Here is a 26235-nt window from a genome sequence, read left to right on the forward strand (position 1 = left end):
TATTTCTATGATGGAATTATTAGAATTTTTAGAGGTGAATACTTGCGCAAACCAAATGTTGTAGATATTCAACGTTTGTTTGAAGAGTCTGAGGAAAGCGGATGGCCTGGAATGCTAGGAAGCATTGATTACATGCAATGGCAATGGAAGAATTTCCCATCCGCAGGGCAAGGGTCTCACACTGGCCATGTGCATAAACCAACAGTGATTTTGGAGGCAGTTGTTTCTCGTGATGCGTGGATTTGGCATGCTTTTTTGGAATGGTGGGTTCTCACAATGATCTTAATGTGCTTGACCGCTCACCAATATTTGATGATATAGTCAATGATGAAGCTATTCCTTGTAACTGCACTGTGAATGGCCATCATTATAATATGTGTTATTACTTGGCTGACGGTATTTATCCTAATTATACCACCTTAATTCAAATGATTGCTAAACCGACTATTGCACAAGACAAATATTTTGCAAAAAAGCAAGAAGTTGCTAGAAAAGACATAGAGCGGGCGTTTGGTATATTGAAGTCGCGCTTGGGCTATTGTAGCGAATCCATGCAGGTTATGGTATTTGGAAAACATGGCTACTGTTATGAGGGCTTGCATCATTTTACACAATATGATTGTGGAAGATGAACGCGAAACGGATATCCCGCAGTATATTCCTGATTTGGAAATACCAAGTAGAGAAGGTGCATCTGAAGATCAATGCTAATTTGTTCTATCTCGTTGGGCATCTGGTATCGAGAGGGTTCGTTCAAAAGTTGTTCATAATAGATTGAAGAATGACTTGGTCGAGCATTTGTGGAGTAGGCGTGGGCGGCGTGGTCAAACTTGATTTCTATTTCTATTTGCACTTCATTTGGACTTTGTGTTTATTTATCGATTCAATTTCTATGTATTTGTGTTCCAAGTTTATTTCTATGTATTTGTGGTTTTATGAAAGAATTTGTGTATATAAAAATTTTGAAAATACAAAGTAGACTCTGCCAAATTTTTATTAGAATGATAAAAAGTATCAACTTTAAATTAAGATAACTTAACTCAAATTAAAAGAAAACATTCAATTCAAGTACATTCTAATTAAAATCAAAATACAAACTCAAATTAAAGTATGTCATTAATTAAAAGATATAAATTAAAAGACAAATTAAAATACTCAAATTAAAAGACATACAAACTCAAATTTAGACTATGCACTATTTTGACTACTACCAGTGATATTGCCAAGTCGATTCTTCATTTTTTGTAAAATTTCTGCCCTTTTGAGTTGCCAAATTTCGCGCTCGTCTTCGAGTAATCCTTCTAATTTCATTCCTAGTATTTTCGCATCATTTTCCTTTTCTCGAACTTCGAGCGCATCTTTCTTCAATTGAAGTTTTTCTTTTTGGATTTAGAGCTTCCAATCCATCGAACTTTTCTTCAATTGAAGTTTTTTGAATTCCATCTCATCTTTCTTCAATTGTCTTTGAGCTTCCAATTCATAGCCTTCTTTGGTGGTTTTAGAAAGTTCCACCAGAAAATCATCAAGTTTCTTAGCGGATTCCTCCACTTTAGAATCACCTTCTTCTTTCTCTTTTTGCCTTCTTCTTTTGTCTTCTTTCTTTCCAAGAGGCCTATCCTTAACCCCATCAACTTAGTGTGGATCATAATCCATTGGTTGAGTTGTTGCAGTTGATATTGGAACTGATGAACCTCCTTCCCCACTATTTGACTTCGACTTTTTGGTGGGATGAAAATCATTTCTCAACTATAGCCTCTTCCATTTGGGTGAGTCTTTCACCATATTTTAGCATTGCATCCACTTCCAAACCCCATTATGCATCACATATGCACTTATTGCTTCCTCAACCTACCAATTAAGCATTAACAAAATTAGAATTGATCAATATATTTGTGAATCAAAATAACAAATAAAAAGTAAATACTTACAATCATATTGTCATTATAGCTACCCGGAGGAGATGGTTGAATCTTAGAAAGAATAGCATGAAACTTGTTGATATTAGCTTGAATGAGAATCCAACGGTATTTCATGCCCGTCAAGTTGCGTTCGATCATTCTTCCTAGATTTGCATGAAATGCATTTAGAATTCTAGCCCAAAAATCGTTCGACTTTTGCTCATTTCCTACTACACCATCTTGACTAACTTGTAGCCAACTATTGGTGAGAGCAACATCTTCTTCTTGTATCCATGAAACCCCTCTAGATTTTGCTTTTGGTTCTTGATTAGTCATTGTTGTTTTAAGAGTAGAGAGTAGAGAGTAGAGAAAAGAAGTGAGTGTAAAACTATGGTGTGAGTGTTTCAATTTATAGTGTTAGAAAGATATAGCCGTTTTTTTCCCATTGTTGTCATTGAGAGCATGCGGTTTTAAAAAAACCGCGCGGTGTTGCCAAAACCGCGCCATAGAAGTCCATTTAGCAGCCCAAGCCCACGCAGTGTTGGCAAAACCGCACGATTTTTCTAAACCGCGTGAGTAATTTAATACAGCACCAAAGCTGGAACCAAATATTGGCCGATTTAGTGTTTGGTTTGGTATTTTTTTAGTGTTTTCATCAATACGTGACTCTCCTGAAGTTGAAAAAACACCAAATTATTGAAAATTTGGAGTTTGATGCTAGTTGATATAACTCCTAAAAATGTTGTAAGTCCAAAACATCCGTGGAGATAATAAGAGCATCTCTAGGTGATGGTAGCATACTCTTCAAATTTGAAGAATGTGACCATAGAATCTGGTAGCAAATTTCGACCAACTCTAGGTGGTCGCAAATTCGTGGTCACAAAATTCATTGTAGGCCCACCATGCGCGACATTAGTACTGGCGCGCGCCAGAACTAATGTCGCGTGCTATGTTTTATATAATGTCGCTACGACGAATGGACTTTGTCATTTTACAAATTTTTTCAACTCACCACTCTAGTTAATAGGAAAAAAATGAGTTCAATTTACGAATCCATCTATAATAACCAAACACGATGGAGTGGTGGCGGTAAGGAAGAAGAAAAAAGCAGCATACGTTTGGGATAATCCCAGTGGTGATCTAGATGATGAACCAACCACTTTCGAGCCGGAAATCAAGGAGCCGAGGGTCGACGATCCATTCGCTTCAATATCGCAAAGTCGATTTTGAATTTCTGCTGAGGCTATTAATTTCAGCCATCTTAGGCGGTGTCTAAGAGGTTTCATGATAGGCATGTCTCAAGAGTTGTTCTTGAACAACGGGTATGTTTTTAATTTCATAAATTAGTAGTAGTAGTAGTTAATTTTAGTAGTTCAATACGATATTTTTTATTTTTATTTTTTTAATTTTAGTTTCATTTTGCGTACATCAAAGATGTGTTATGTATCGGGTTCGGTGCACTCCACGTGCGCTTAAGACGTGGTGGGATGATATTAAGAAAGTCGATGCACTTGACCATGTTAGAGATGCAATTTTAGCGACTCCCTTTGCTCATCTAGTTGACATCCCTTACAATAAGACTGACATTCAGGGAGTTATTAATGGTTTAGTTGAGAGATGGTGGGATAGTACACATACTTTTCACTTCCCTCAGGGAGAGTTGGGTTTCACTCCATTAGATTTTTGCATGATATCTGGTTTGAGTATATTATTAGGTAATCCGTTGAGATGTAGCAATCAATTCGAGTTGTGCCCAAATGATGACTTTCTTCCCTTTGTCGACCGAGGAGTCATAATACGATCTTTGTGTTAGGATTTACGGTATCAAGGCCGCATACATTACACCGCTGACTCTTGATTCAGATTGCGCTTTTTGATAGATTATTTGTCACTTGATTCGATGATGGTCAAGCACATGTTGATGAGTATGTAAGAGCTTTACGTATGTATTTGATGGGTGTCTTCTTTTTTTCCTTCCGCCATTCCACGATTAACTTGGGATATCTAGCTAACTTTGAGCACTTGCAATGAGTTGGTATTGATTTTGGTGGAGCCATATATCGTCATTTGTTGCGTTGTTTAGATAGGGCTTCTCGCATCGGGTGTTGTCGAGTCCCCGGATGGGAGGGTTTGTCATTCTCTTAGAGGTATGGTTTTATGAGTATTTCCGTCTTTGCAAATCCTATCCTCACAGAGTATACCGATGAGAGGCCTAGGCTCGTGGCTTGGCACGGACCTTGTCGAGCTCGTCGACCCGGTGAGATCGGTCATAACATAACTTCGTCCAACCCCGGATCGAGCTTAGCACACGGCTTTCTATTGTTTGGAGGCCTTAGAGGACATCCGCGCATATCGGGCGAATGACCCAGAGATATGCATTGTTCATTTCTCATAGGAGGATGGTATTCACTTGTGGGAGTGATATGGAGTGGTATTTAGGGGATAGATGTTACGCATACCACACCATGCTTTGGTATCCCTCCCGATCCGCTACCCATGTATCGAGGCTAAGGACATGACCTTAGAGCAAGTTATCGAGTAGTAACGCATTGGACTTAGCTTCTGAGCTTCGACCTAGTTACATTGCGGACTTATGAAAGCGATATTACCGCATCGGTTTAGGGTGTCTATTGGTCATATGCTCCCCACCGTAGAGGTCGCACAGCAACATTCATACGGTTAGCAATTTGGGTGTCGACGCGTGAATTCCAGATTGGCCGGCCGTCCACCGACGCTTTGGCCGGACTCAGGCAATACATTTGTTCCAGCGGATCCCCTCGGTCGAGTGGCCTTGGGTTTTCAGTTTGAGGGATCCGAGTGGCCAGACGATTTACCAGCCCATTTCTTTTATTGATGCTACTCGCGTCGTACAGTTAGAGCCTGACCTTGGACATCTATCTCTGGTAATTATTTTTATTGGTTTTGTTTTATTATGAAAATGTCATAAATTATTAATGAATAATTATTTCAGGATGACCTACGCATGAGATATGAGACAAGCATTCGTGTAAATGATGGCTTGCGCTTCGGTATTCGCTTCTGATGTTGAGAGAGAGAGACTTCTTTCCCGTGCTCATGTGGATTATGACGATTTGCAACGCCAGATTGATGAGTTACTGTGCCTCGATTGATCGCCTGAGGGTGAGTTCATCACAGCATGGACAGACGGAGAGTTTAGCACAAGGACAGTCGAGGAGGAGTTCACGGCAGAGGAGGCGTATGTAGGATAGTCTAGGAGGTTGTTGTATGACGATTATTATTATGTTGTGTGATTTAGAATTGTTCATTTGATTATTTTGATATGTTGTGTGATTATTATTATGTTGTGTGATTTAGAATTTACTTCCTTTGATTTAGCAAATGAATTACAATTTTTATTAATAGAACGACAACTAATACATGATTGCAAAAATATAAAATAAAAATAAATAAATAAAAGATAACTATTACATATCACCCTTATTACATACTACTAGAGTTACTCTAATTATCAAGTCAGTCATCATTTTCTTCATCATTGGCTTCTTCGTTGTTGGAAGCTTCATTTGTACTACTTGCTCCAGCCTTTTTTTCATATTTAGCTACAATTGCATCTTGTTTTAGCTCTAAAACCCTTCGCAAACGAGGATTGACATTGTCGAATGACATTACCAACAACCTAGTCTCATTTTCCTCCTCTCTAACACGGAGTTTTTCTTGCTTCAAAAATAACTTTTTTTGTGTCTTCTCTTGCTTCAATTTCATCATACTTTGAAATTGCTCATTTTAAATCTCTTCTTTATTTCTTCGACTTTCTTTAAAAGCTTCAAGAAAATCATCCATATTTTTAGCAGTAGATACAACATTACCCTCAATAGTAGAAGCAACTTTCTTGTTCTTCTTAATTTCTTTGCTCTGCTTTCTACCGACTGACCTCTCCAAAACCTTCTGCATCGCTTAGGATCGTATCTCGAAAGTACGAAGAAGGGAAGGGGTAGAGTAAGGCGTTGAAGGGGTTGGGTTGAGGGTGAAGAATCAAAACCTTCAACATCTCCGGATCTTGCTTTCTTCTTTGGTCTTGGAGCAAGCGTTTCGTTGCGTAACTGAGTTATTTGCCACTTTGGCGTATTTTTTACTAGATTATAACAATCTTGCCATATCCATGGTTTTCCAGTAGTAGCTGCATAAATTGTTGCTGCGTCTGAAAACTACGTTTATTAAAAAAAAAATCAATATCAAGTAGTATATAAAACAAAGTATAAACGAATCTTACAATGTCTTCACGTCCCCACCCGCTTGGAGGTTGTCCTTCAAGCTTTCTTAGTATAGCATGATATTTGTTGAAGAACGGTAAAATAATCGACCAACGTTGTGAGACTCCCTTCCACTTACGGTTGTGGTCAAAACCTTGAATTTGATTCATTCTAGCCATAATTCGTTCCCAATAAACTTGACCCGATTGATCATTCCCTACTATAAGATTTTCTCCAATCTTAATCCACGCTCTAGTAAGAGCAATATTTTCTTCATTTGTCCAACTTGGACCCCTTCCTTGTTTTGGTTGTGACATTGAGAGTGTTATGTGTGAAATGGTTGAGAGTGTTGTGTGTGAAAATGAAAAAAGAGATGAGTGTAGATATAAGAGGTAGAAATCCGACCGTTTTTTGCCCGTTGGAGCACGCGCCAGTAGTAGTGGCGCGTGACAGTGGTAATGGCGCGGCTTTGTTGTGGTCAAAGTCAAAAAAGTTGCACGACATTACTATTGTTGCTCCGCATCCGCATCCAAATTGCCAAATTTGCGAACAAGATGCGAAAAGTAAAGTAGGTGATGCCACGAATGCGACCACCTAGAGTTCGAATTCCGAAAAATTCCGATGCATTTCTTCAAATTTGAAGAATGCGACCACGAATGCGTCAACTAAGTCTGAAACATCCGTGGAGATAATACTATTGAGGTCCACGGTCCACCACAACCAGAAAAGAGGATGTTGTGTGTAATTTTAAAAAATTCGCGATAATAACTTACTAATCATCCTTCCCAAAATTGCAATCTTCTTCATCCATATTCTATTGAAATGCTTTCAAATTTGTTTGCTTATTATTGCTAAGTGTTGACTATCGCAGCTAACACAAATATGGCAAAGCTAAATAATAGAAGATAACATTCTCTACCAAATCATGATTACTATATATATATGAATCAAAGAAACACGATCAGAAGTGACAGCAAGATGTGGTTAATACTTAATAGTTACAAATACACTATATACCAAGTAGATTAAGTAGTACTAAATGTAAATCCACTTTAATTTACAGAAATTTTCTTAGTAAATAGAGTGCGCAAATTAAAAAGTTTACTATTAGCTCCAACAGCACCACCAGTAGTGATACTTGCCACACCATTCTCTGAACCACCACCACCACCACCACCACCAACTAAGACATTCTCATTTGTTCTACAACTCAATTGTTGTCTATATCCAATACACATAGGTACATTCAAGTTCAAAACTCTACCTTTACTTGCACCCACATCACCACCCCTATTATTAATATTCTTACTCCTCAAACCTCCTTTCCTCAACCCACTTTTCTCCACATTATTCCGAACCACAGGTTCGGTATTCCTCAAACCCGACGCACCACGCCGAACCTGCCAAACAGGACTATTTCTACCCAAATGAATCCCGCCACCACGGCTCGGACTGTTTGGCCATTTCCTCGATTTCGACTCACCCGCTGAGTTACTTCTTGAACAAGGTGCACTACTCACTTTCCGACTCACCGATCCATTACTGAGTTTTGGCCGATTTCCAGCTGACCAACTTCTTGAGAATGGCCATATATTAATATTCAACTCAGCTGCTGATGAACTCATATTACTCTTTCTTTCTTTCTTCTTCTCTTTTTCTTTGTTGTTTCCTTCTTTATATTCATTTTTCTTCTCACCGATTTTGAATATATCTCTCCAACGTTTAGAAGTTGATGATGACTCAGCTTCTGGCCCTGGTCGACTCGGTTCTGGCTCAGTTTCGTGTTCTAGCTCTAATGGAACTGAGTTGGGTTTGGGGTCTTGGGAAATGAGGTGTAGAGGTAGAAGCACACCATCTGCTATCAGCTCATCAGCAGAAAGAAGATGGGGCTGTGGACAAGAAGGGTTTCTAACCATCCAAAACTCAAACTCTGGAGAGTTAGAATCGTTACTTCTTTTCCTCACACTGTTACTTGAAGATAAGGATTGGGGTCGTTTTGTTTCATGCTCTTCTAAGCTTGGTTTGTCTTCCATTGTAGCAGAAGGAGAGTTGGGAGAGAGAAGAAGAGAAAAGAGATTTGGGTGGGTGTGAAGCTTTTTGGGTTGGAACTAGGCACATGGTAGCCTGTACAGATGACCCTACAAGCATTAAAAGAAGGGAGAGAAACTAAAATCTTTTGGTATCATCTTTAATAAATTCGTCTGTGCTTCTAAATATCTTATGGGCATCTTCTCGTTTGAGTCAATTTCTAGAGCTACAGTGATGGACCTAGACTTCATTTCTTACGACTCTTTTTAAATTTTTTATACTACAAATCTCGTAGAGTTCCTACAGTACAATGAAATGAGATATATCGCAGTATCTGCCAAAGTTTGAGGAATTGGCACGATATTTTACCCAGCATCAAAACTCAAAAGTACCGTAGCATCAGTCGAGTCAGAAGAACAACTGAACAATTGAAGATGCTCTAAAAGACTAAACTGTAGAAGACACAGTGAAAATGTTGACTCGGAAGAAATTGCACTGATGAGTGATGACGAAGACAACCAGCATGGCGTGTTACGTGTTAGACACTTAGACGACACAGATGCATGGGTTTGTTAGTCTCTCAATCTCTCCAAACTCACCCGCCTGACTTCTTTCAAACTCAACAGCGCAATGATACTGTCTACAGTCGTGAATCGTGATGGAGTGGAGTGAGTGAGTTACTCACCAAAAGGGGCAAAATCACGATGATGCTGTTAGATAGAATTTGGTAAGCAACCAGAACTGCGTGCATTGGTACCTCGGTCTAGAATGTCATGTGACACTCAATTTCACACACCATGCAATAAATCTATAGGACAACAACAGAACTCTTTGGCTTTGTGACGGAATATATGTTTAAATCTGACGTTATACATTATCAATTTTGTGAAAGAATGGGCATGCATTAGCTAATACGATAGTTATGTCATACCCGACAATTTGTGTTTCTTTACATGGGTCGCTTATTATACATCCTTGTATTAAAAGATGCATTCCCCGCATAACACAATTTTGTGGCACTAGTGCAAGTGTGCAACCATTCTTAAGATTTCGCAATGGTACTTGATTAGTTATTCTATGATTTTTGTGGTGCCTTAACAACCACAATACTTTACCAAGAATGGTAGATGTGTAGTTATTATTGACTTATATATTGTACAACCTGGTCGATTACTCCATATGCAAGGGGTCCTAAGCATCAACCAACTCACGAAGGGATTATCGAAAAAAAAAACCACAACAACAACTCACGAAGGAGTGCATAATCCGTACTGAATTACAGATGTAGTGAGCCCCCAAAATTCAATTATTGGTTTTCAAGTTGTTGTCTAAAACATATGAGGCCCAAATTGTCCATAAACACATCAAAAGATATCCTTATTTTATGTGCCAATTACGTATTAGAAATGTGGATATTGCAGCTGTGTTAATGGGGGCCATGGGGGGTCACGACTCACGACTCATGAAGATTAATGAGCTTCAAAAAGCAGGGGACACGTCTTCCTTCGACAACTGATTATCAAAACTCAAAAGAGTTGCACACACGTGCTTGTGAATGTAGCCAAAAGAAGAAGACAATACTGCCAAACCAGAGCATGTGGTTCTTAAAAATCCAATTGCAAACCTACAAAATAACAGCTCTGCGGTGCTGCATAAAGACTTTCTAGTTTCCAGCAGCTAAATGCATATATCCATAACAATACACACACCCACCCACATGTAGAAGATGGCATTGGAAGAAAAGAACTCGAGAGGCAATTATGCACGCTCCCTCACTCCCACATGCTCATGCCATCTTTCTCTCGTCTTTTCTCTTTTCTTTGGCGTGACAGTGTTACAACTTATGGCACATTGGCACATCAATGACAATGATGAGCTAACCCTATTTGTTTCTCACCAATACCTGAGAACTTCTAAAATGGATTTACTGAAACTTCTTCAATATGAACAGAGAAACCATCTTTTATACCCTCGATATAAAAAAATACTTGCATCACCAAATCAGATTATGTCAGACACAAGATAAGAGTATTTACATTGTCATACTGGTAGCTGGCTTCTTTGATTTTTATTCTAAAAAGTCCCTGAGATCTACCGTTAATGACAGCTTCGAGAAAGTAATGTGTATCCTTACCCATACTGATTCTTCACAACCAACCTTAGAGGATCTATACGAATAGAAATCCACATTTTTTTATTTAATTGATCCCATCGTATAAAAGGAATTGTCTCAGGTCAGCTGACAACTTCATTCAGATACTATTTTTCTTCCTAAACATCAAGCAAAGGCTCCGGACATCAGGACTATCAAAAAGAATACCCTGTAATTCATCCTATTTCATAAATCCTGGATCTGAAGTCCTCAAGGATGATGCAGTTATGAATAAAAATGATCTCATTACAGCTAGAAGTTCATTCATTACCTAATGGCTACCATATGAAGAATATCAATAAAGGAAGAAGATTATTGACAAGGAAAAGTTCATTTATCTAAAAAATCATTGTTTCTTACACTAGACAGGCGAGGGACTACCAGAGGTCCGCCACGCACCTTTTCAACAGCGAAACTTATCCTCAATGGACGACCTAACATTGCCTGTGATGAGAACCAACTCATTAGATTACGATATTCAATTACTAATCATTTCTTCTGTATGGCACTGGGTAAAGATGACCTAGAGTAATTAACACACTTACACCATTCGGCAATGTGGTTTCATTAAAATAAAAAGTGTTTTTCAAGAAGAAATTTTGAAAACTGCTTTGTGAAAGCAATTGTGAGCCTTCAAATACTTTAGTGAAAAAAATAAAATAACAAATAAACAAAACTTTTTTTTTTTTTTTCTGTAATTTATTTTTATTTTTAAAAAAAAACTTGTGAAAGCATATAGCAGGTATCAGATGCAGTTTTGTTGTTTCATCTGCTTTTGGTTTTTTATTAACCTTCATTTCCTAAATTACCAAACACATTTGCTTTCTAATGCTTGATCTTGAAATAGTAAAAGGCTGCTTTAAAGCAATGCCGATTGGGGCCTTAAGCGACCATGATAAGACCTAGTTACCTTTCCATCCATGGCGTCTTTGGCAGATCCAGCATCTTCGTCCTTCGCAAAATGGACAAACCCAAAGCCTTTTGATCTCCCACTGTCTTTATCATACACAATCCTCACTGAAATGTAAACAAACCACAATCATATGTTTTACTGCATAAAGGAAATAGAAAGTATATATATATATATATATATATATAACTTTCTAAAGAAAATGTCAAATTTCGCTTCTTAAAACATTAATTGATCCTGGGACTAGTGCTGATGCAGCAAACCCTACTTGCATTTAGACTTGGAGTGACTTCCTTAAACAGAGTAAATCTTCAAAATATAATTCGGGAACGTTTCTAGCCAACTGATGTTAATGGAGTATCAGAAGCGCCATCATTCATTACTGACGAAGGCACGAAGTTACATGGTGGGATACTTCGTGGAAAAGAGGCCCCCTTAACGATAGAGTAAGGGGTAACTTCAAGATCGTAGCAGACAAGTAACTATTCTGTTTCAAGTTTGGATGCGACGAAGATTGACAAGTGGTGATTGGAAAGGGTCCAGTATTTGTTGCAGGCAGGGTGTTTGCTGTAAAACCATTGACAAAGGAGGTGGATCTTCAGGAAAGGCATTAAAACTGTTTGTATATGGGTAAAAATGAACCTACCAAAGCTTTTGTGGACTGATAAGGGTATTAGTTTTGTAGCTAGCAGGCTAGGTAATCCATCCAATGTATCTTGATGAGGTACGGCAGAAAGATCCAGACATCGCTATGTTAAAGATTGTAGTGAAGTCGACTCAAGCAGCACATTTCCTGACTCTCTTTGATCTTGTAAAGTCAAAATAGCTGACGTGAGCTTTGATTACCCTTGCTTGCCATCGTTTTGCAGCAAGTGTGGCACTTTTGGTCATTCAGTAAGCAAATGTACTAAGAACCAGAAGGGAGGGTGGGGAGCTAGGAGCATAACAATGGTAAAGCTCATGTGGTGTTCACCAATGGGAACTGAGGATGTGAACCCGACAGTGGCTACTGTTGGCAGTGATGCAAGCCAAACGAGTACTCTTGGGAATCACCATGGAGAGGCTACGGCACCTATTTCAGGTGAGATAGTTTTATATGTGGATCTACCAATTGCTAATAATGTTATGAATGGTATCCCTTTTGCTTCTGCTCCAATCCAAGTGGAGATTGTGGAGCAACCTGCTGCCCTTGCATCTTTACTAGTTAAAGATGTGGTAGTCCCTGCCGCTGCCGTCAAAATGGCAGGTGTGGTAACTGATGAGGTACCAAGAGACATAGTACAAGTATATGAAGAAGAGGATGGTTTTATAAAATGAAGACCATGTGTTCTATGATAGAGACGAAGTGAAATACCACAGTTATGGAGGAAGAATCAGACTCTAGCATTGAGTCTGATATAGCCATAGTGAAATTGACGACTTAACAGAAGACCAAGGTCTTGAATCCGAAGCTGATTTGGTGGTGGAAACACCTCGCATGCTAATAACCAAAAAACATATTAAAACTAGGAAGAAAAATAGAGGGAGACCCAAAGGGTCTAAGAACAAGCATAACAGTATCCTGTGTGTGGAATGTAAGTAGTATCAAAAACCACCAAAAGGCAGAGGAAGTCAATAAATTAGACCGGAGAAACATTTGAGTCTTCTTGCAATAGGAGAGAGTACGGTAAAGAATGAGCTATCCTACTACAAGCATAATCAAGCTAGAAACAAATATAAAAGATAGAAAGCAACAACAAAATAGCTTACCAACTAAAATACACCTAGAAGAATCCCAAGAGAAGGCAAAAAAACCTAAAATGTGTCTCCTTGAACTCCATCCACCTCTTACTCCAAAAGAACAACAACCCTTTGAGATCAATTTATCAAATGTGCAATATTGGGATCCCTAGCCTCAAATTTTCTTCAATTTCTGTCCAACTGTTAGAATATGCTGGAAGATAGCAAAGATTATTCTATAAGCTAGTAAAGAATATTATCTGGGAGATCCTAATTATACTAAATTACTGGCTTAATTGATTTGATTAGAATTACTTTTCCATTTTCCTCATTATAATTTTATATAAACTATTGTAGTTTGCATATGTATGTCACAATAGCTAATGGTTCCAAAGCCAAACAAAACGGAGTTGTTGAACGCAAGAACATACCCATTTTGGAAGTCTCCAGGTGTCTTATGTTTCAGTGTAACATTCCAAAAGTGTAGGCTTGCTACTTGATTAACCGTATGCCCTCCTTTGTGTTAGGAGGGAAAAGTCTCCAATGTCTGTCGTCTTTCCCAATCATAAAATAATGATGGAATTCGTTTCAATAGTAGGCTTGGAACGAACAGATTTGTATTGTCACATGAACATGAAAAAGATAGGTATTTGAGTCTAGTTTAGCTAGATTATTGAATCATTAAAATATTTGGTATAACGAATCCTCTATGATGATTTTAAAAAGACCCATATCAAAACTGTCTGAGAAAATACCTGGTGCGTTATGCAACTTCGTGCAGATTTTTGCACGTGTACATATTTGGAGTTTCATGAAAACAAAGAAGATGTAGATCTATGGGTCCTCCATAATTTTATTTATTTTTTTAAAAAAAGAGGGGTACAACAAAAACGGAATAAGCTACGTTTTTATTACAAAACTGAAAAATAATGTGTAATCCAAAATAACATTTCAATGATTCACTATTGTATGATGGGAACGTTTTTAATGAACATTAGGGACAATCATGTGATCATAATCATCTCTATAATACGAAAAGGAGAAGAGTTGTAGGGTTACATGCCTTTTGATCTTCAAGTAGAGTCGCTGCTGATAACGTGTTGAAGCTCAATATTAATGGATGGAAGTAAAGAACAATATGAAAAAGAAAGAGAGACACTCTTATTGAGATGTGTCAATAATGTGAGAAAATTTACTTTTATATAGAGAGATAGCCACCTAAGTAATAAAGCTACATTAGGAAACATCCTCTATTCTCAACAATGATGAGTCCCATGGTGGGCAGCCACATTATGTCGGTCTCGTAGATCATAACAAAGTAATCCTAATCACTAATTCAATCAAGCTTGTCCTACTGTCACAAATGTTATCTTAGGATCGAACTCGTTAAGTTTAACCTTATCGTCAATAGCATACCCCAAACTCACCATGACAGTAGTCATTAAGACGGGCAAATGAAGTTTTTTGTCATTCCTTTTGTCTTTAGCCATTGCGTAGGGACACTCTAGTATGAATGAACACAAACAAGGCAAGTGCAATCTGGTTAGTGCAAAGTTGCACGGTTTGTAGTGGCCACCGCATTTATCCAATGATTAAGCTAGTTGCTGATTTTCTTGACGAGAAGCAACAATGTGAGGGTTTGTCTATTCTTGTTCAATTTCACACTTGGACCCTGTCGCTCATGGTAAACACTTAACTTCCCAATTTCGGTGTATCACCTCCTTCAAACAATAGAATGACTATAACTAGTCAATTCCACTTCACTGTCACCAAATCCAATTTCAAAACTTCATTCACCTCGCCACACCCTTTAATTGCTCAATAGAATTTTGAAGCATGCTCTTGGAGTGTGAATCATTCTCATCATATATTTATTTTCCAAGTTAATTTGAATTTTGAACGACATTTTTTCTCTCTTCGACTGATTTCAAATTCCAAACCGAAACAAAACACTAACAGACTTTAAGTTCGTTTTTTCGAAACACAATTTTTGATGGAATTAGTTTTGGGATCAAAAGTTTGACCTAAACTTCATAAGGAGTTCTCATTCATCCCAATTCAAGTATCTTTTAACCCTCAGGTGTCAAGATCCTAGCCACCACCATTTCCTTCTTTTCCAAAATTTGTACCTCTGCTATTTCGTCCCAGTTAATTCGCCCCAAGCGTCTTCTCCAAAAAAATTACTTTCCAAAATTGGGAAGCTTAAGCAGCCATCATGAGCGATTGGATCCAATTGTGGAGATGAACAAGACTAGACAAACTAATGTAGATTGTAGTGGCGGAAGCAACACTTAATCAAAATCTACACTTTGTAAAACCCTAAAAGTCTCACCTTTATTGATAATTACTCAATAATTCATAATACACATAAACACAACTAAAACAACTCCCTGAAATCCTAACTATAAGCTCTTATTTATACTAACCCTAGAAAGCATAAACCAATAGAAACACGACATGTGTCATAACTAACTAATGGACTCAAACCATGGGCTTGGACTCAACTAAGGGCGCATGCCCATGACACTAACAACAACAACAACTAATGTTCTACATCACTCTCTCCATGTTGAAGAAGCTTGTCCACAAGCTTATTGACATGAAAACCCACCAATATGCAAAAGCTCTTCAAATTTCAAACTTGTATACGTCACCCTCCCGAGGTTATGAGGAATTCAACCTCAAGTCTTGCCCAAATATCGGCTCAAACGAATAACATGACACCACAATGTTACTAGTACTCCTTTCTTGAAACACAACGGATATTGGAAGTCACGAAGTATGCGTTGAAGTGTTTTGTGGCTGCGAGCAAAAACCTTCTCAAAATTGGTTAGAAAATGATCAATATAACCACCACTTTGTGCTTGCTGAATTGGATGAACAAGGCCTTCATAGATCTGGTCAGTAGGACGTCTTTGTTGCAAAGGAAGGTGATATACCTGCTGATTTCGTTTGTTATCACGCTCAAGACATGACACAACGACTTCATAAATTCCTTCCTTCTCTTTGTTATCATCAACAACAACTGGTGTTTTATGTTGGGCTATAGAAGCTCCACCAACGCTAGGGGGTTCGGGCTGCAAAAGCTCCACCATAACCTCCCTAAGTCGACTAGTTGCTTCTTCTAATCGATCAAACCTATTTTGCATCAAGGCCTCTCCCCACTCTTCTAATCGAGCAACCCGTACTCTAGGGGTTAATATGAATCCATGAGTTCTCCATGAATTCTTCATCTCTGACGTTGTAGACATATCTTGATTTAGAAGAATAAAATTGGATTCGCAGTGAACAGTAACCAGGGTGAACAGTACCATGAACAGTGTTTTTGCACCAATCTCCCAAAAAATCAACCCTCACATCATTAGTTCAAATAAATTAACTACTACCTTATCGTTGGTTATATGAATTCATGGTGGGGCACGACAAACCATGCAACATTGTACCAGCCCGGATAGCACTTGCTTTGGTTATTGATAATGCGAGACGAGATGTTGTTTGTGACAATTCATGGTAAATCATCTCTACAAAATAGCTAAGGACAAAATGAAGGACAAGAAACTCCATTTGCTCGTCGTAGTGGTAACTATCAAGGTGAGTTTGGTGTAACTATCATGGTGAGTTTGGGTATGCTATTTTGATAATGATAATGATATGCTACTGACAATAAGATTAAACTTGAAGAGTTCAATCCTAAAACATCATTTGTGATGTAGAATAAGTTGTATAGAAATAGTAATTAAAATTATTTTGTTATGGTTTACGGATCCGGCACAACACGGCTACTCACCTTGGGATCCATCATTGTAGAAAATAGAGAATGTTTTTGATGTAATTAGTATTATTTAGTAACTTAGTTTATTTAGTAATTGGTATTCTAGTAGGATTTATCTAGTTTTAGTAGTTTGTTTCCTAAGTTACATTGACACGGACACGTGTGTCCATATCCGACACGGATACGGAGTGTTTGACACGGCAAAATATCAAAAACTAAGGTATATCACACACAATATGTGTCCGTGTGTGTCTGATACGGACACGTGGATATGTATCCGACACAGATTATTTTTGAAATATGGTGTGTCCATGTAACATAGTTTGTTTCTAATTAGGATTCTTTGGAGATTGTATAAATAAGACCTTGGTCTCAAAAATTACTGGGTTGATTTAATGAGAATTTAGTAATGATTTTCAGATTAAAAGTGTGTAGATTTTAGGGTTTACTAAAATCCCCTTTTTCCATCAAATTAGGGTTAGAATTAGGCTTAATTTATCAATGGTGTGTTGATTAAAGTTGCTTCCGCCTTTAATTCACATCAGTTTCTTAATGTAACTCTATTACTTGATGAGGAGGTTACCTCCCTATATGAAAGCAAATCTTCTCTCATTATCGACACATCTTAATAAGAGATTCTATATTGCTCTCCCTCATAATGTTCTTTACTTCCACGTATTAATATTGAGCTTCAACACGTTATAAGGAGAATTGCTAGCGTCCTGCCCGTTTAAAGGGGTAGGACCATCCTAACCCATTTGAGGACAAGAATCACTAACTTGGCAACTGTTTAGGCGGTTTGACTTTTCATGATTTAGAAATTAAAAACAAATTACGTAAAGATAAAAAAAACAAGTCAGAAACTTAGAAGTTAGAACACGAATACAGTAAAACAAGTAGAATTGTAGAAGTGTAGAACCACCACCACCCATCCACCACCAATATATAATAGAGTTTAACCCATTCCATTCCACCACCACAAAGAAAGCAAAACAGCTCTAAAATATTGTATGATAACACATTCCATTGGATTTATGAGTATATGAAGATCAAATTTGGGTGTATAACAATGGATTCTTCATTTGGAAATAATGCTAAGAGGAATTCTTTGATTTGTCTTCGTTTTTAATCCTTTTTTTTTTGTTTTTTTTTTGAAAACTTATTGACATGGGATAATTTATCTTCTTTGAATCTTTGGGTCGAATTTGCAAAAAAAAAGAATCAACTATTGAATTTGAACATGGGTTCCTTCATTGGGATCTTAATGGTGCTTAATTGTTAGCCAATGAGAAGTAGATCTAAAGAAATAGAAATAAACTTTTGTGATTTAAAAGTAAGTTTGATTTATCACCAAGAAAACGAGGATGAGAGAGACAAGAGAATAGAAGAGAGAGAGACTATGAGGATTCCAATGTCGGTCTTGGTCGCTCCGCCCCGGTGGCTGTGGTTGGCGGTGGGCTGGAATGAGGAAATAAACAAGGAACTGTCGGATGGTAGTTTAGAGAAGATGACATGTTTTACCTAATTATTTTTTTTCAATAAAGGAGAAAAAGAGAAAACTGTTTGATAAAGTTGCCCGGTGCCTTTTCTTGTCCTCAAGCGGGTTAGGATGGTCCTACCTCTTTAAAGGGGCAGGAGGCTAGCAATTCTCTGTTATAAATACTCTAGAAGTTTTTTTTTTCTCTTTTACATCTATTCTTGAAAATCTATGTGTTAACCCTACAAACCTCTTCTCCTTTTCATATTATAGAGATAGAGATGACTATGACCACATGATAATGATGACGTATAATTCACTAAGAACATCTCATCATACAACAATGAATCATAGAAGTGTTAATTTCAGTTTACACATTATTTTTCAATTTTGATAGTTCGTCGTAATTAATTTGTAACTTACTCAATACTAGCATATGCCCCGTGCCTTAAAGGCACTCAACAAGGCAAGCAATTGACACATTTTAGAACAATGATAAGAAAATCTCTGTAAAGATTATCACATTTTAGAACAATGAAAAGAAAATGTTGGTAAAGAATACGAGGTAAAAGGTCTCCACCTTATTGCAAGAAAAAATAGTGGTATAATGAATAGCTGGTTATCTGCTTAAGGTTTCCCTTTATTGAACCAGGGTTCAAGTCCGTCCCCCCAGTTCACCTTTTTTTGTTCGTTTTTAACTTTTGACCATAAATGGAATACATATCTCGAGGGAACTTTTATTAATTATCACACATATCTCGAGGGAAAATAAGCACACAGGAGCCATTTGATGGTGTTAGAAATGATCACCGTCCTTTGTTTATTATTTTGTCTTCTAGTGCCAAAAAAACCCTAGCTTATTATATAGATAAATCCGTTTTAGCTGTCCATAACTTGTTTTGAAGAGGACTCATAGATCTACAACTTCTCTGTTTTCATGAGAAGCCAAATATGACCACAACAAAGCAAAAATACGCACGAAGTTTACTAACGCATCAGGAATTTTTCTGGCCTCTCAGATCATTTTTTTTTTCAAGAATAAACTACTTTCAGTTCATGGCCATTAAATCCACCAAATTTTGTAAACCATTTTTCCCTTCTTGATAATCATGCATGCTGTCTCTAGGAATTGTACGTGAAGTAAAAAATCCCTTAAACAAATCATAGTTCACACGTCTCACAGTCATCATGTTAATTTTTATTTCTCATCAGGTTCTAAGCATACACCGCATCTCTGAACTTTAAATATCCTTTTCATCACATTATAGGAAAGACTTACGAGGCCTATGGCTCTTCTGGAAACGTGATCTTCACTTAAAATACAACACTCTCCCAAAAATATTGTCCACACTTCCCTTACCTCATCTAACACTTCTAACTCCAACCTTCTCATTTTCATTTATTATGCACCCGCAAATCTAAAGAGTGACACACCTCTTGAAATTACATCAACAACTATGGTCAAAACACTACTGAGGGAAGGTTGTTTACTGAAAATTTGACCAGGTGGTTATGTAGATTCCATTATAGGCTGATCTGTAACTGGATTTCACGCTTGGGTTCTTCAATTACAGTAGGAGGAAAGAGAGAGAATAGTCTAGTTATACAATGCATTTCTTGTTTCAAATATACAATTTGAACTGGAAAACCCATTTTCATATTGCCACACCAATACGCAACACCCATATTTTCACTCAAAACTGAATTCACACATGCCAAGATTGGCCCAAACTCCATAAATCCTTGTACAAGGCTTAAAGGATGAATACGATAACCCACACATATAATTTAAACAATATATACACTTAAAAATTTGGCATGTAGTCCCAATACAATTCAACATTAAAGGAAACCTCACTCATTCTACTACAGCATATGAAAGAACATAATCATCTTTCATTAAAATGATAAAACGTTTCATTCAGACATTTCATCAAACAAGTATTAAAAAATAACGTAAACCAAAACACAGTGTGCATAAAAATGAGCTGTTTGTAATTTCAAAGTTGGTTTTACCTTCAGTGACTTGTCCAAATGAGGAGAAAGCTTCTTTTAAAGACTTCTCATCTACTGCCAACGACAAACCTACAAACCACGACAACATACATTATGTTAATCAAACAAAACACACCAGTCACTAACGAACGAGATAGAAAAAGAGAATACCTCCAACGAAGAGTTTGTTATTGAGCAAAGAAGAAGTAGAATAACAACTTGAGTGATAATTATTATTTGCTAATATTCTTCTTATTACAAGAAACATTACAACAGCTACCAAAACTTCACGTAAGTTGATGAAAACTATTAATGGGCTTGAGCTTAGTCTTGGGCGTTGTAGTTGGGTCCAGCTTAGACCCGGCCCAGTAAATATTTGACTTGTGTTAGAGGGGTACCCGTTTAACCAGAACCGGAACCGTAAGAAAAATTATAGTTATAGTCAGGACAGATGTCGATAACCCCATAACTTACCCGAACCAAACAGATAAAAAATGGTTTGGGTTTTGGAAATTTAGTTTGCCTTTCACCGAACCTAACCGAACCAAACCAATAAACATAGTCACTTGCAATTCAAAAAATAAAATATTAAAATAAATGAATATAAAGTTATCCATCATAAAAAAAAATCGTTAGATATCGGTAAACATCATAAATTAGGAGACTTTTACTGTTTATTCAGTTAGAAATTTGGTAACTAGCCAATTCAGAGACTTTTTACATTTGTTTGAAAAAATCAGAGATTTTGTGACTATGCCAATAAGATATTGGTTTGGTTTCAAGTTTTGCCTCCACCAAACTGATATGAACCCGAACCGATAAGATGACATTTTAGTAATATTTTTTGATTAATTTGTATCGGTTTTATCAATTTTGTTTCTAAAATTAATTGATTTGATAGTTTTCAGTTCAGATCGGTTCGATTTTGGTTTGTAATATATCTTATCAGTTCAGTTCAATTTTAGATGAAATATAAATTATCGGTTTGGTTTGGTTTGGTTTGATTCAGATTTTCCATAATCCGACCCAAACCGATCCATTGATTGCCCTAATTATGGACTTATAATACCTATTTTTAGAGCATCTTTAATGGTGAGACTTCTTGAATACCAAACACTAAATTTTTGAAAATTTGATAAAAATCATCTTTAGTGGTGAGACCTGTTTCAGCAAGATTTGCCAAAACACACCAGTTGAAGGTCGGAAGTAATGTTTTTTTTGGAAATGGTGAAGGAGATGGTGGTTGGGAAAAGATGAGACTGGACTTCGGTTTTGAAGTTGCCTACGTACCCAAAGATATTGCTTGGGATCAAGTCTCGATTGCGTAGTTCTGGAAAAATGACGAAGGTTGGATTTTATAGGTAGCATTGGTGATAGTTACTTCCTCGTTCTCCAATATTCCAATCGTGGGATGAAGTTGGAGAACTGGCGGGAGAACTGCCCAATCATGGGATGAAGTTGAGAGTCAAGGACAACCGTCGGCTCGTGGGATGAAGTTGAAAGTGGCGGGACAACAACTCGTGGGATGAAGTTAGAATCGGGGGACATCTGTCGGATCGTGGAATGAAGTTGGAGAATCGGCGGAGAACTGTCGGCTTGGTGGGGGATATCTCGTCTTTCGTAGGATGAAGTTGAGAACCGGCGGAGAACTGTCGGCCCGTGGGATGAAGTTAGAAACGGGCGAGAACTGGGCTTCGTGGGATGAAGTTGGAGAATGGCGGGAGAACGGTCGATTCGTGGGATGAAGTCGAGAACCGGGGAGAATCGGCTTCGTGCGGGCTGACATCCGTCGGCCGTAGGATGAAGTTGAGAACTGGCGGAGAACTGTCGGCTCGTGGGATGAAGTTGAGAATCGGCGGAGAACGGTCGGTTCGTGGGATGAAGTTAGAGAACCGGGACATCCGGCTCGTAGGATGAAGTTAGAGAACCGGGACATCCGTCGGCTCGTGGATTGAAGTTGGAGAACTGCCGGGACATCTGTCAACTCGTGGGATGAAGTTGGAGAACTGGCGGGAGAACTGTCAGCTCGTGGAATGTAGGCTTTGAGCATGGGCTTTTTTATAGATAAGCTTTGAGCATGGGCTCTGAGCGTGGGCTTGTTTATAGTTGGGCTCTGAGTGTGGGCTTGTTTATAGTTAAGCTCTGAGCATGGGCTCTGAGCGTGGGCTTGTTTATAGTTAAGCTCTGAGCATGGGCTCTGAGCGTGGGCTTGTTTATAGTTGGGCTCTGAGCATGGGCTTGTATTGAATTGGGCTTATATTGGGCCACATTTGTAGGGGCCGGAACATCGCCGTCTCTTTGTTACATGGGCAAGGCCTGTGTGGCAAAGATTTTTTTTTTTTTGTAAACTGTTATATTGATTGGTAAAATAGTAAATGGATAGTGGAAATTGAGGTGGATGAGTCTAATTGATCACATTGTACTTGTAGTCTTGTACAAAAATAATTTCGAATTGAAGAAGGAAAACCGACGCCCGAGTCCGTTCGCTTAATCACAATAAGTTGGTTCTCGCAAAGATCGATCCTAAACGACTAACTTCAAAGATTCTCCATTTATTCCTCCCTTACAAATGTAAGCTTGTCATCGTGAGTGATAGAAAAAGACCGCTTGGATTTAAGGCAAAAATCTTCTAAACCGCTACAAAGCATGGAAGCAATCCAACGATTTGCACCAAATGGGGGGCGTGGTGTCCAAAGTGACTCCATCGGCCGGGTTGTCAATGTATCTCATCCCGGGCTTTCTTCCAAATGATGATTTCATAACTGATACATCAATGAACGATACACTATACTATCAGGTCGAGGTAAGATTCACTGCATAGACATCACTATTGCAGAAGTTTGCATGCAGACCCAACACAACCTCAAACCATATAAACACATGAAAAATTCTTCACTTTTTCTCCACATGCTCTTCATCCTTGATCACCAATTTAATAAGCGCCTCAGCCACAATGATAAATAGCATAGGAGAGGGAGGCATCCTGCCACAACCCTTAAGATCTTTTAGAATGCATAGTCGACAAACATGTTTTAATCCAACTACACCATTTCTGACCAAACCACATTCTACCCATCAAATAAATTGTTATACCAATCAACTATCTGATTTTTAATCACTTATTGATCTTGTGTTAATTAACTGCCCATCCACCTATAACCTAGATATAGTATTACTTCTAACTCTAGCATTGACAACTCTGTGAACATATCCTGTACATCTTTTGCCCTTTGTCACCCACAAAGCTTTAGCTCTCAACCTCCACTAGGTATCTTCAAGACTAAGTAACTCATTCAGCTTTCTATTAGTTTCAGCTTTGGCATTCAAATCCTTTATTAGAAAGGTTCTGTTGTTCTTCTTTATCTTGGAATAACAAAACTTCCGTTGTCGCAATGATTCAAAGGGATTGCGAGCGGCATTTATGCACACTAGAATGGATGCTATTCCATCAGCTCCTCCGGTTCCTGAGGGTGGTGAAAAAGGGCCAATACACTTTTTCACCATAGCAAGATCAGATCAGCCCGGCTTTTTCAAACCACAGTGATTCAAACTTAAAATGTTTTGGACCTCCAACAGTTACACGCTTTTGTGGTTGGGCTCGGCAATGCAACAATGCGAGCGGCATTGGGATCGGCAAATGCAAGCGGCAGCGGCAAAAGATTAAATTGTAAGAGTCATAGTAGCGGTGAATATATACACATCTAGCAGTTTAAATAGTAGCGGCATTTCAATTCAGCGTAACATCATTCGAATTCAGCGGCAACATATCCAGCGCATTTCAATTCAGCGGCAACACACATCCTGCGGCAATTCAATTCGAATGGGTCGGCCGTAACAGCGGAAATTCAATCTATGGGATTGGCAGCAAACTGTAAATCAATCTCTGAACCTATAAAGTTTCCTCAGCCGCCATATCATCTAGAAGAAGTATATCTTCTAAGATTCTTGAAGTACAAAATCTAGAATTGGGCACCTAGATCTCTTGTAATTAGATGGCAGCAAGAGCGGTTCCCATATCATTCGAACTTTCTCAAGGCTAGCGCTTGAGCATCTTCAGGAGAGATTTCCCAGCAAGCCAAAGTTTGCTAAAGAATCAATAATGCGGATTATTAGTATCAAAAGGATGCTATCATCTCATCTTTCCTCCAACAGATACTTGAAGCCTCATGTATGACGTCAGCAGCCTTTTCCCTCATTTCAGAGCTACCAACCATTGAACTAGTCGCTCCAGCAATGAAGAAAGCATTTTGAACAAGTATACATCTAAACCCACAAAATTTTGAACAGCAAATAGAAATACCATTCGACTTGAAATTGAAAACCGGATAGTAATTGAAGAAGTAAGTAGATAACCATCTTGTTATAATTTCTCCGTTAGTAATTATTAGTAGTGGATTAGAAGAGTTGTTTTATGGAGTTCATATTTTGGAGTAACCATCGAAACTTAAATTCAAATTGAAGAAGGATTGGACTTATCATTAGTAGCGGTAAGATTTTATTTTAGACCGACCCAATATTGTTTATGAAACAAACCTATTGGTTTACGTTTCTTTATGAGCCCTGGATATAAAAAAAACCAAGTCGGCTCCCATCAATCATAAAACTGATAGAAAAAAAAAAAAAAAAACAAAGTTCTGATACTAACATTCTGTTTCGTTTTTCTTGCTCAGTATCGTTTGCACGTTGGAGACTCTAGTGCTTACCAAGGTGGTTTCATGGCTTTAGGATTTGATCAATTGAATTGAGGTTTGTGAAAAGGTTAGATTTTTATTTTGTTTAGTTTTTGGCAGTATTGAAAATATTTGTTTAATGGAGAGAAATTATAACTTGAAGAGGAGATGGGGTGATAAGGGGGATTTTAATATGAATAGGGTGGCGAAGGGAATTGATGCTGATAGTTTGAGAGCAAAGTATGATATCGGAGATGATGTTTCTATTGAGTATGTTGGTAGCGATATCGACCAAAAATGTGAAAAGGATGAGATAATTTTATTGTTTTCACATTTTTGGCTTGGTTGTAGTGTTCCATTTTGGAAATCAGTTTCCGAGTTATTAGCTCGATGGAGAGTACATCCCTTACAATTATCTCCTGGCTATTGGGCTATATTTGCCCGCAGCAAATGGTGAATTTGTAAGGTTTATCAAAATAGTATGTCGTCGACTTTTTGTTTGAGTTATTGAAGCCTCTCAAAAAAAAACAAGGCCTCTTCTAAAAGTTATGCATTGGGATATCATAACCATCACAACCGCATTATCGGTTTTATGGGATGCCTTGAACTACAAGAATGCGAAATTGTATGGTTTTAAGATTAAAGGCAATTGGAGGTTCGAAGATATTGATTATCCTAACAATATATCAGGTAAGATATAAACTTAATATTCTTATAATTATAATTTTTAATAGTTAGCATCACATTTTGATTAAATTGTTCTTTTTTCTTTTTTTTTTTAAAAAATTTTTATAGGGGATTTTCTGAAGTTTCCAAATAAATCAGTGTTTAGCAGCGAGATGATAAAAAAGAAATTTGTTAGTTTGTTTAGTCATAATGCAGATGTCTATGATCTTTCGTTTCTAGACGATATAGTAGATTATTATCATGATATAGAAACTAGACTGCTGAATGAGCCTAGGGAATTAGCACCTTACTGTGGCTCAAAGAAGAGAAAGAATATTATTGTGGATGATAGCAGTGAAGATGACGAAGAAGTAGAAGGAGATGACTCTGAGGATAGTGGACAAGAAAATATTAGAAAGAAGAAAAGAAATGTACGTCCAAAAAAGAAGGAAAAGAAAACTGGGGATAACTCAAGTAAAATTGAGGAAGAGATTGATAGTCGAGAACTAGTACGTATATAATATTTCTTTTAAAATAACATATATGTAATACCTATAATATGTTTTGGAATGATGTTTCATTGTCACAGGTTTTTTGTCTTCCTGTACATAAAACTACTGATGTGCTTGATATTGATGATGATGATGATATCGGTGGGGAAGCGATGACTAACAGTATATCTAGACTTGATGTTAGTGTTGATCTTGTTTCTGTGA

General features: G+C 37.7%; 2 protein-coding genes across 4 annotated transcripts; both read right to left on the reverse strand.

The window, feature by feature from the left end:
• Nucleotides 1–1586: 1586 nt before the first annotated feature.
• LOC147504153 (RNA-binding (RRM/RBD/RNP motifs) family protein) lies at nucleotides 1587–20540 on the reverse strand. Of its 3 annotated transcripts, none has more exons than XM_086557226.1 (5): nucleotides 20355–20540; nucleotides 20205–20273; nucleotides 11221–11327; nucleotides 10671–10754; nucleotides 1587–1848 (listed from the first exon to the last, which is right to left on the reverse strand). In XM_086557226.1, exons 1-5 carry the CDS (start codon nucleotides 20449–20451, stop codon nucleotides 1786–1788), a joined length of 420 nt encoding a protein of 139 aa, XP_086413352.1. In that variant the 5' UTR covers nucleotides 20452–20540; the 3' UTR covers nucleotides 1587–1785. The 3 variants fall into 3 exon arrangements, with proteins under 3 accessions (XP_086413352.1, XP_086413351.1, XP_086413353.1); XM_086557225.1 differs by lacking the exon at nucleotides 1587–1848 and adding an exon at nucleotides 10136–10479; XM_086557227.1 differs by lacking the exon at nucleotides 1587–1848 and adding an exon at nucleotides 10136–10429 and having other exon boundaries at nucleotides 20355–20530.
• On the reverse strand, nucleotides 7099–8383 carry LOC147504154 (serine/arginine repetitive matrix-like protein). Its single transcript, XM_086557224.1, has one exon. The coding sequence runs from the start codon at nucleotides 8161–8163 to the stop codon at nucleotides 7183–7185; it is 981 nt and encodes a 326-aa protein (XP_086413350.1). The 5' UTR covers nucleotides 8164–8383; the 3' UTR covers nucleotides 7099–7182.
• Nucleotides 20541–26235: the final 5695 nt, after the last annotated feature.

This window comes from Coptis chinensis, chromosome 4, assembly GCF_015680905.1.
Source record: "Coptis chinensis isolate HL-2020 chromosome 4, ASM1568090v1, whole genome shotgun sequence".
In the NCBI taxonomy this organism is placed as follows: Eukaryota; Viridiplantae; Streptophyta; class Magnoliopsida; order Ranunculales; family Ranunculaceae; genus Coptis; species Coptis chinensis.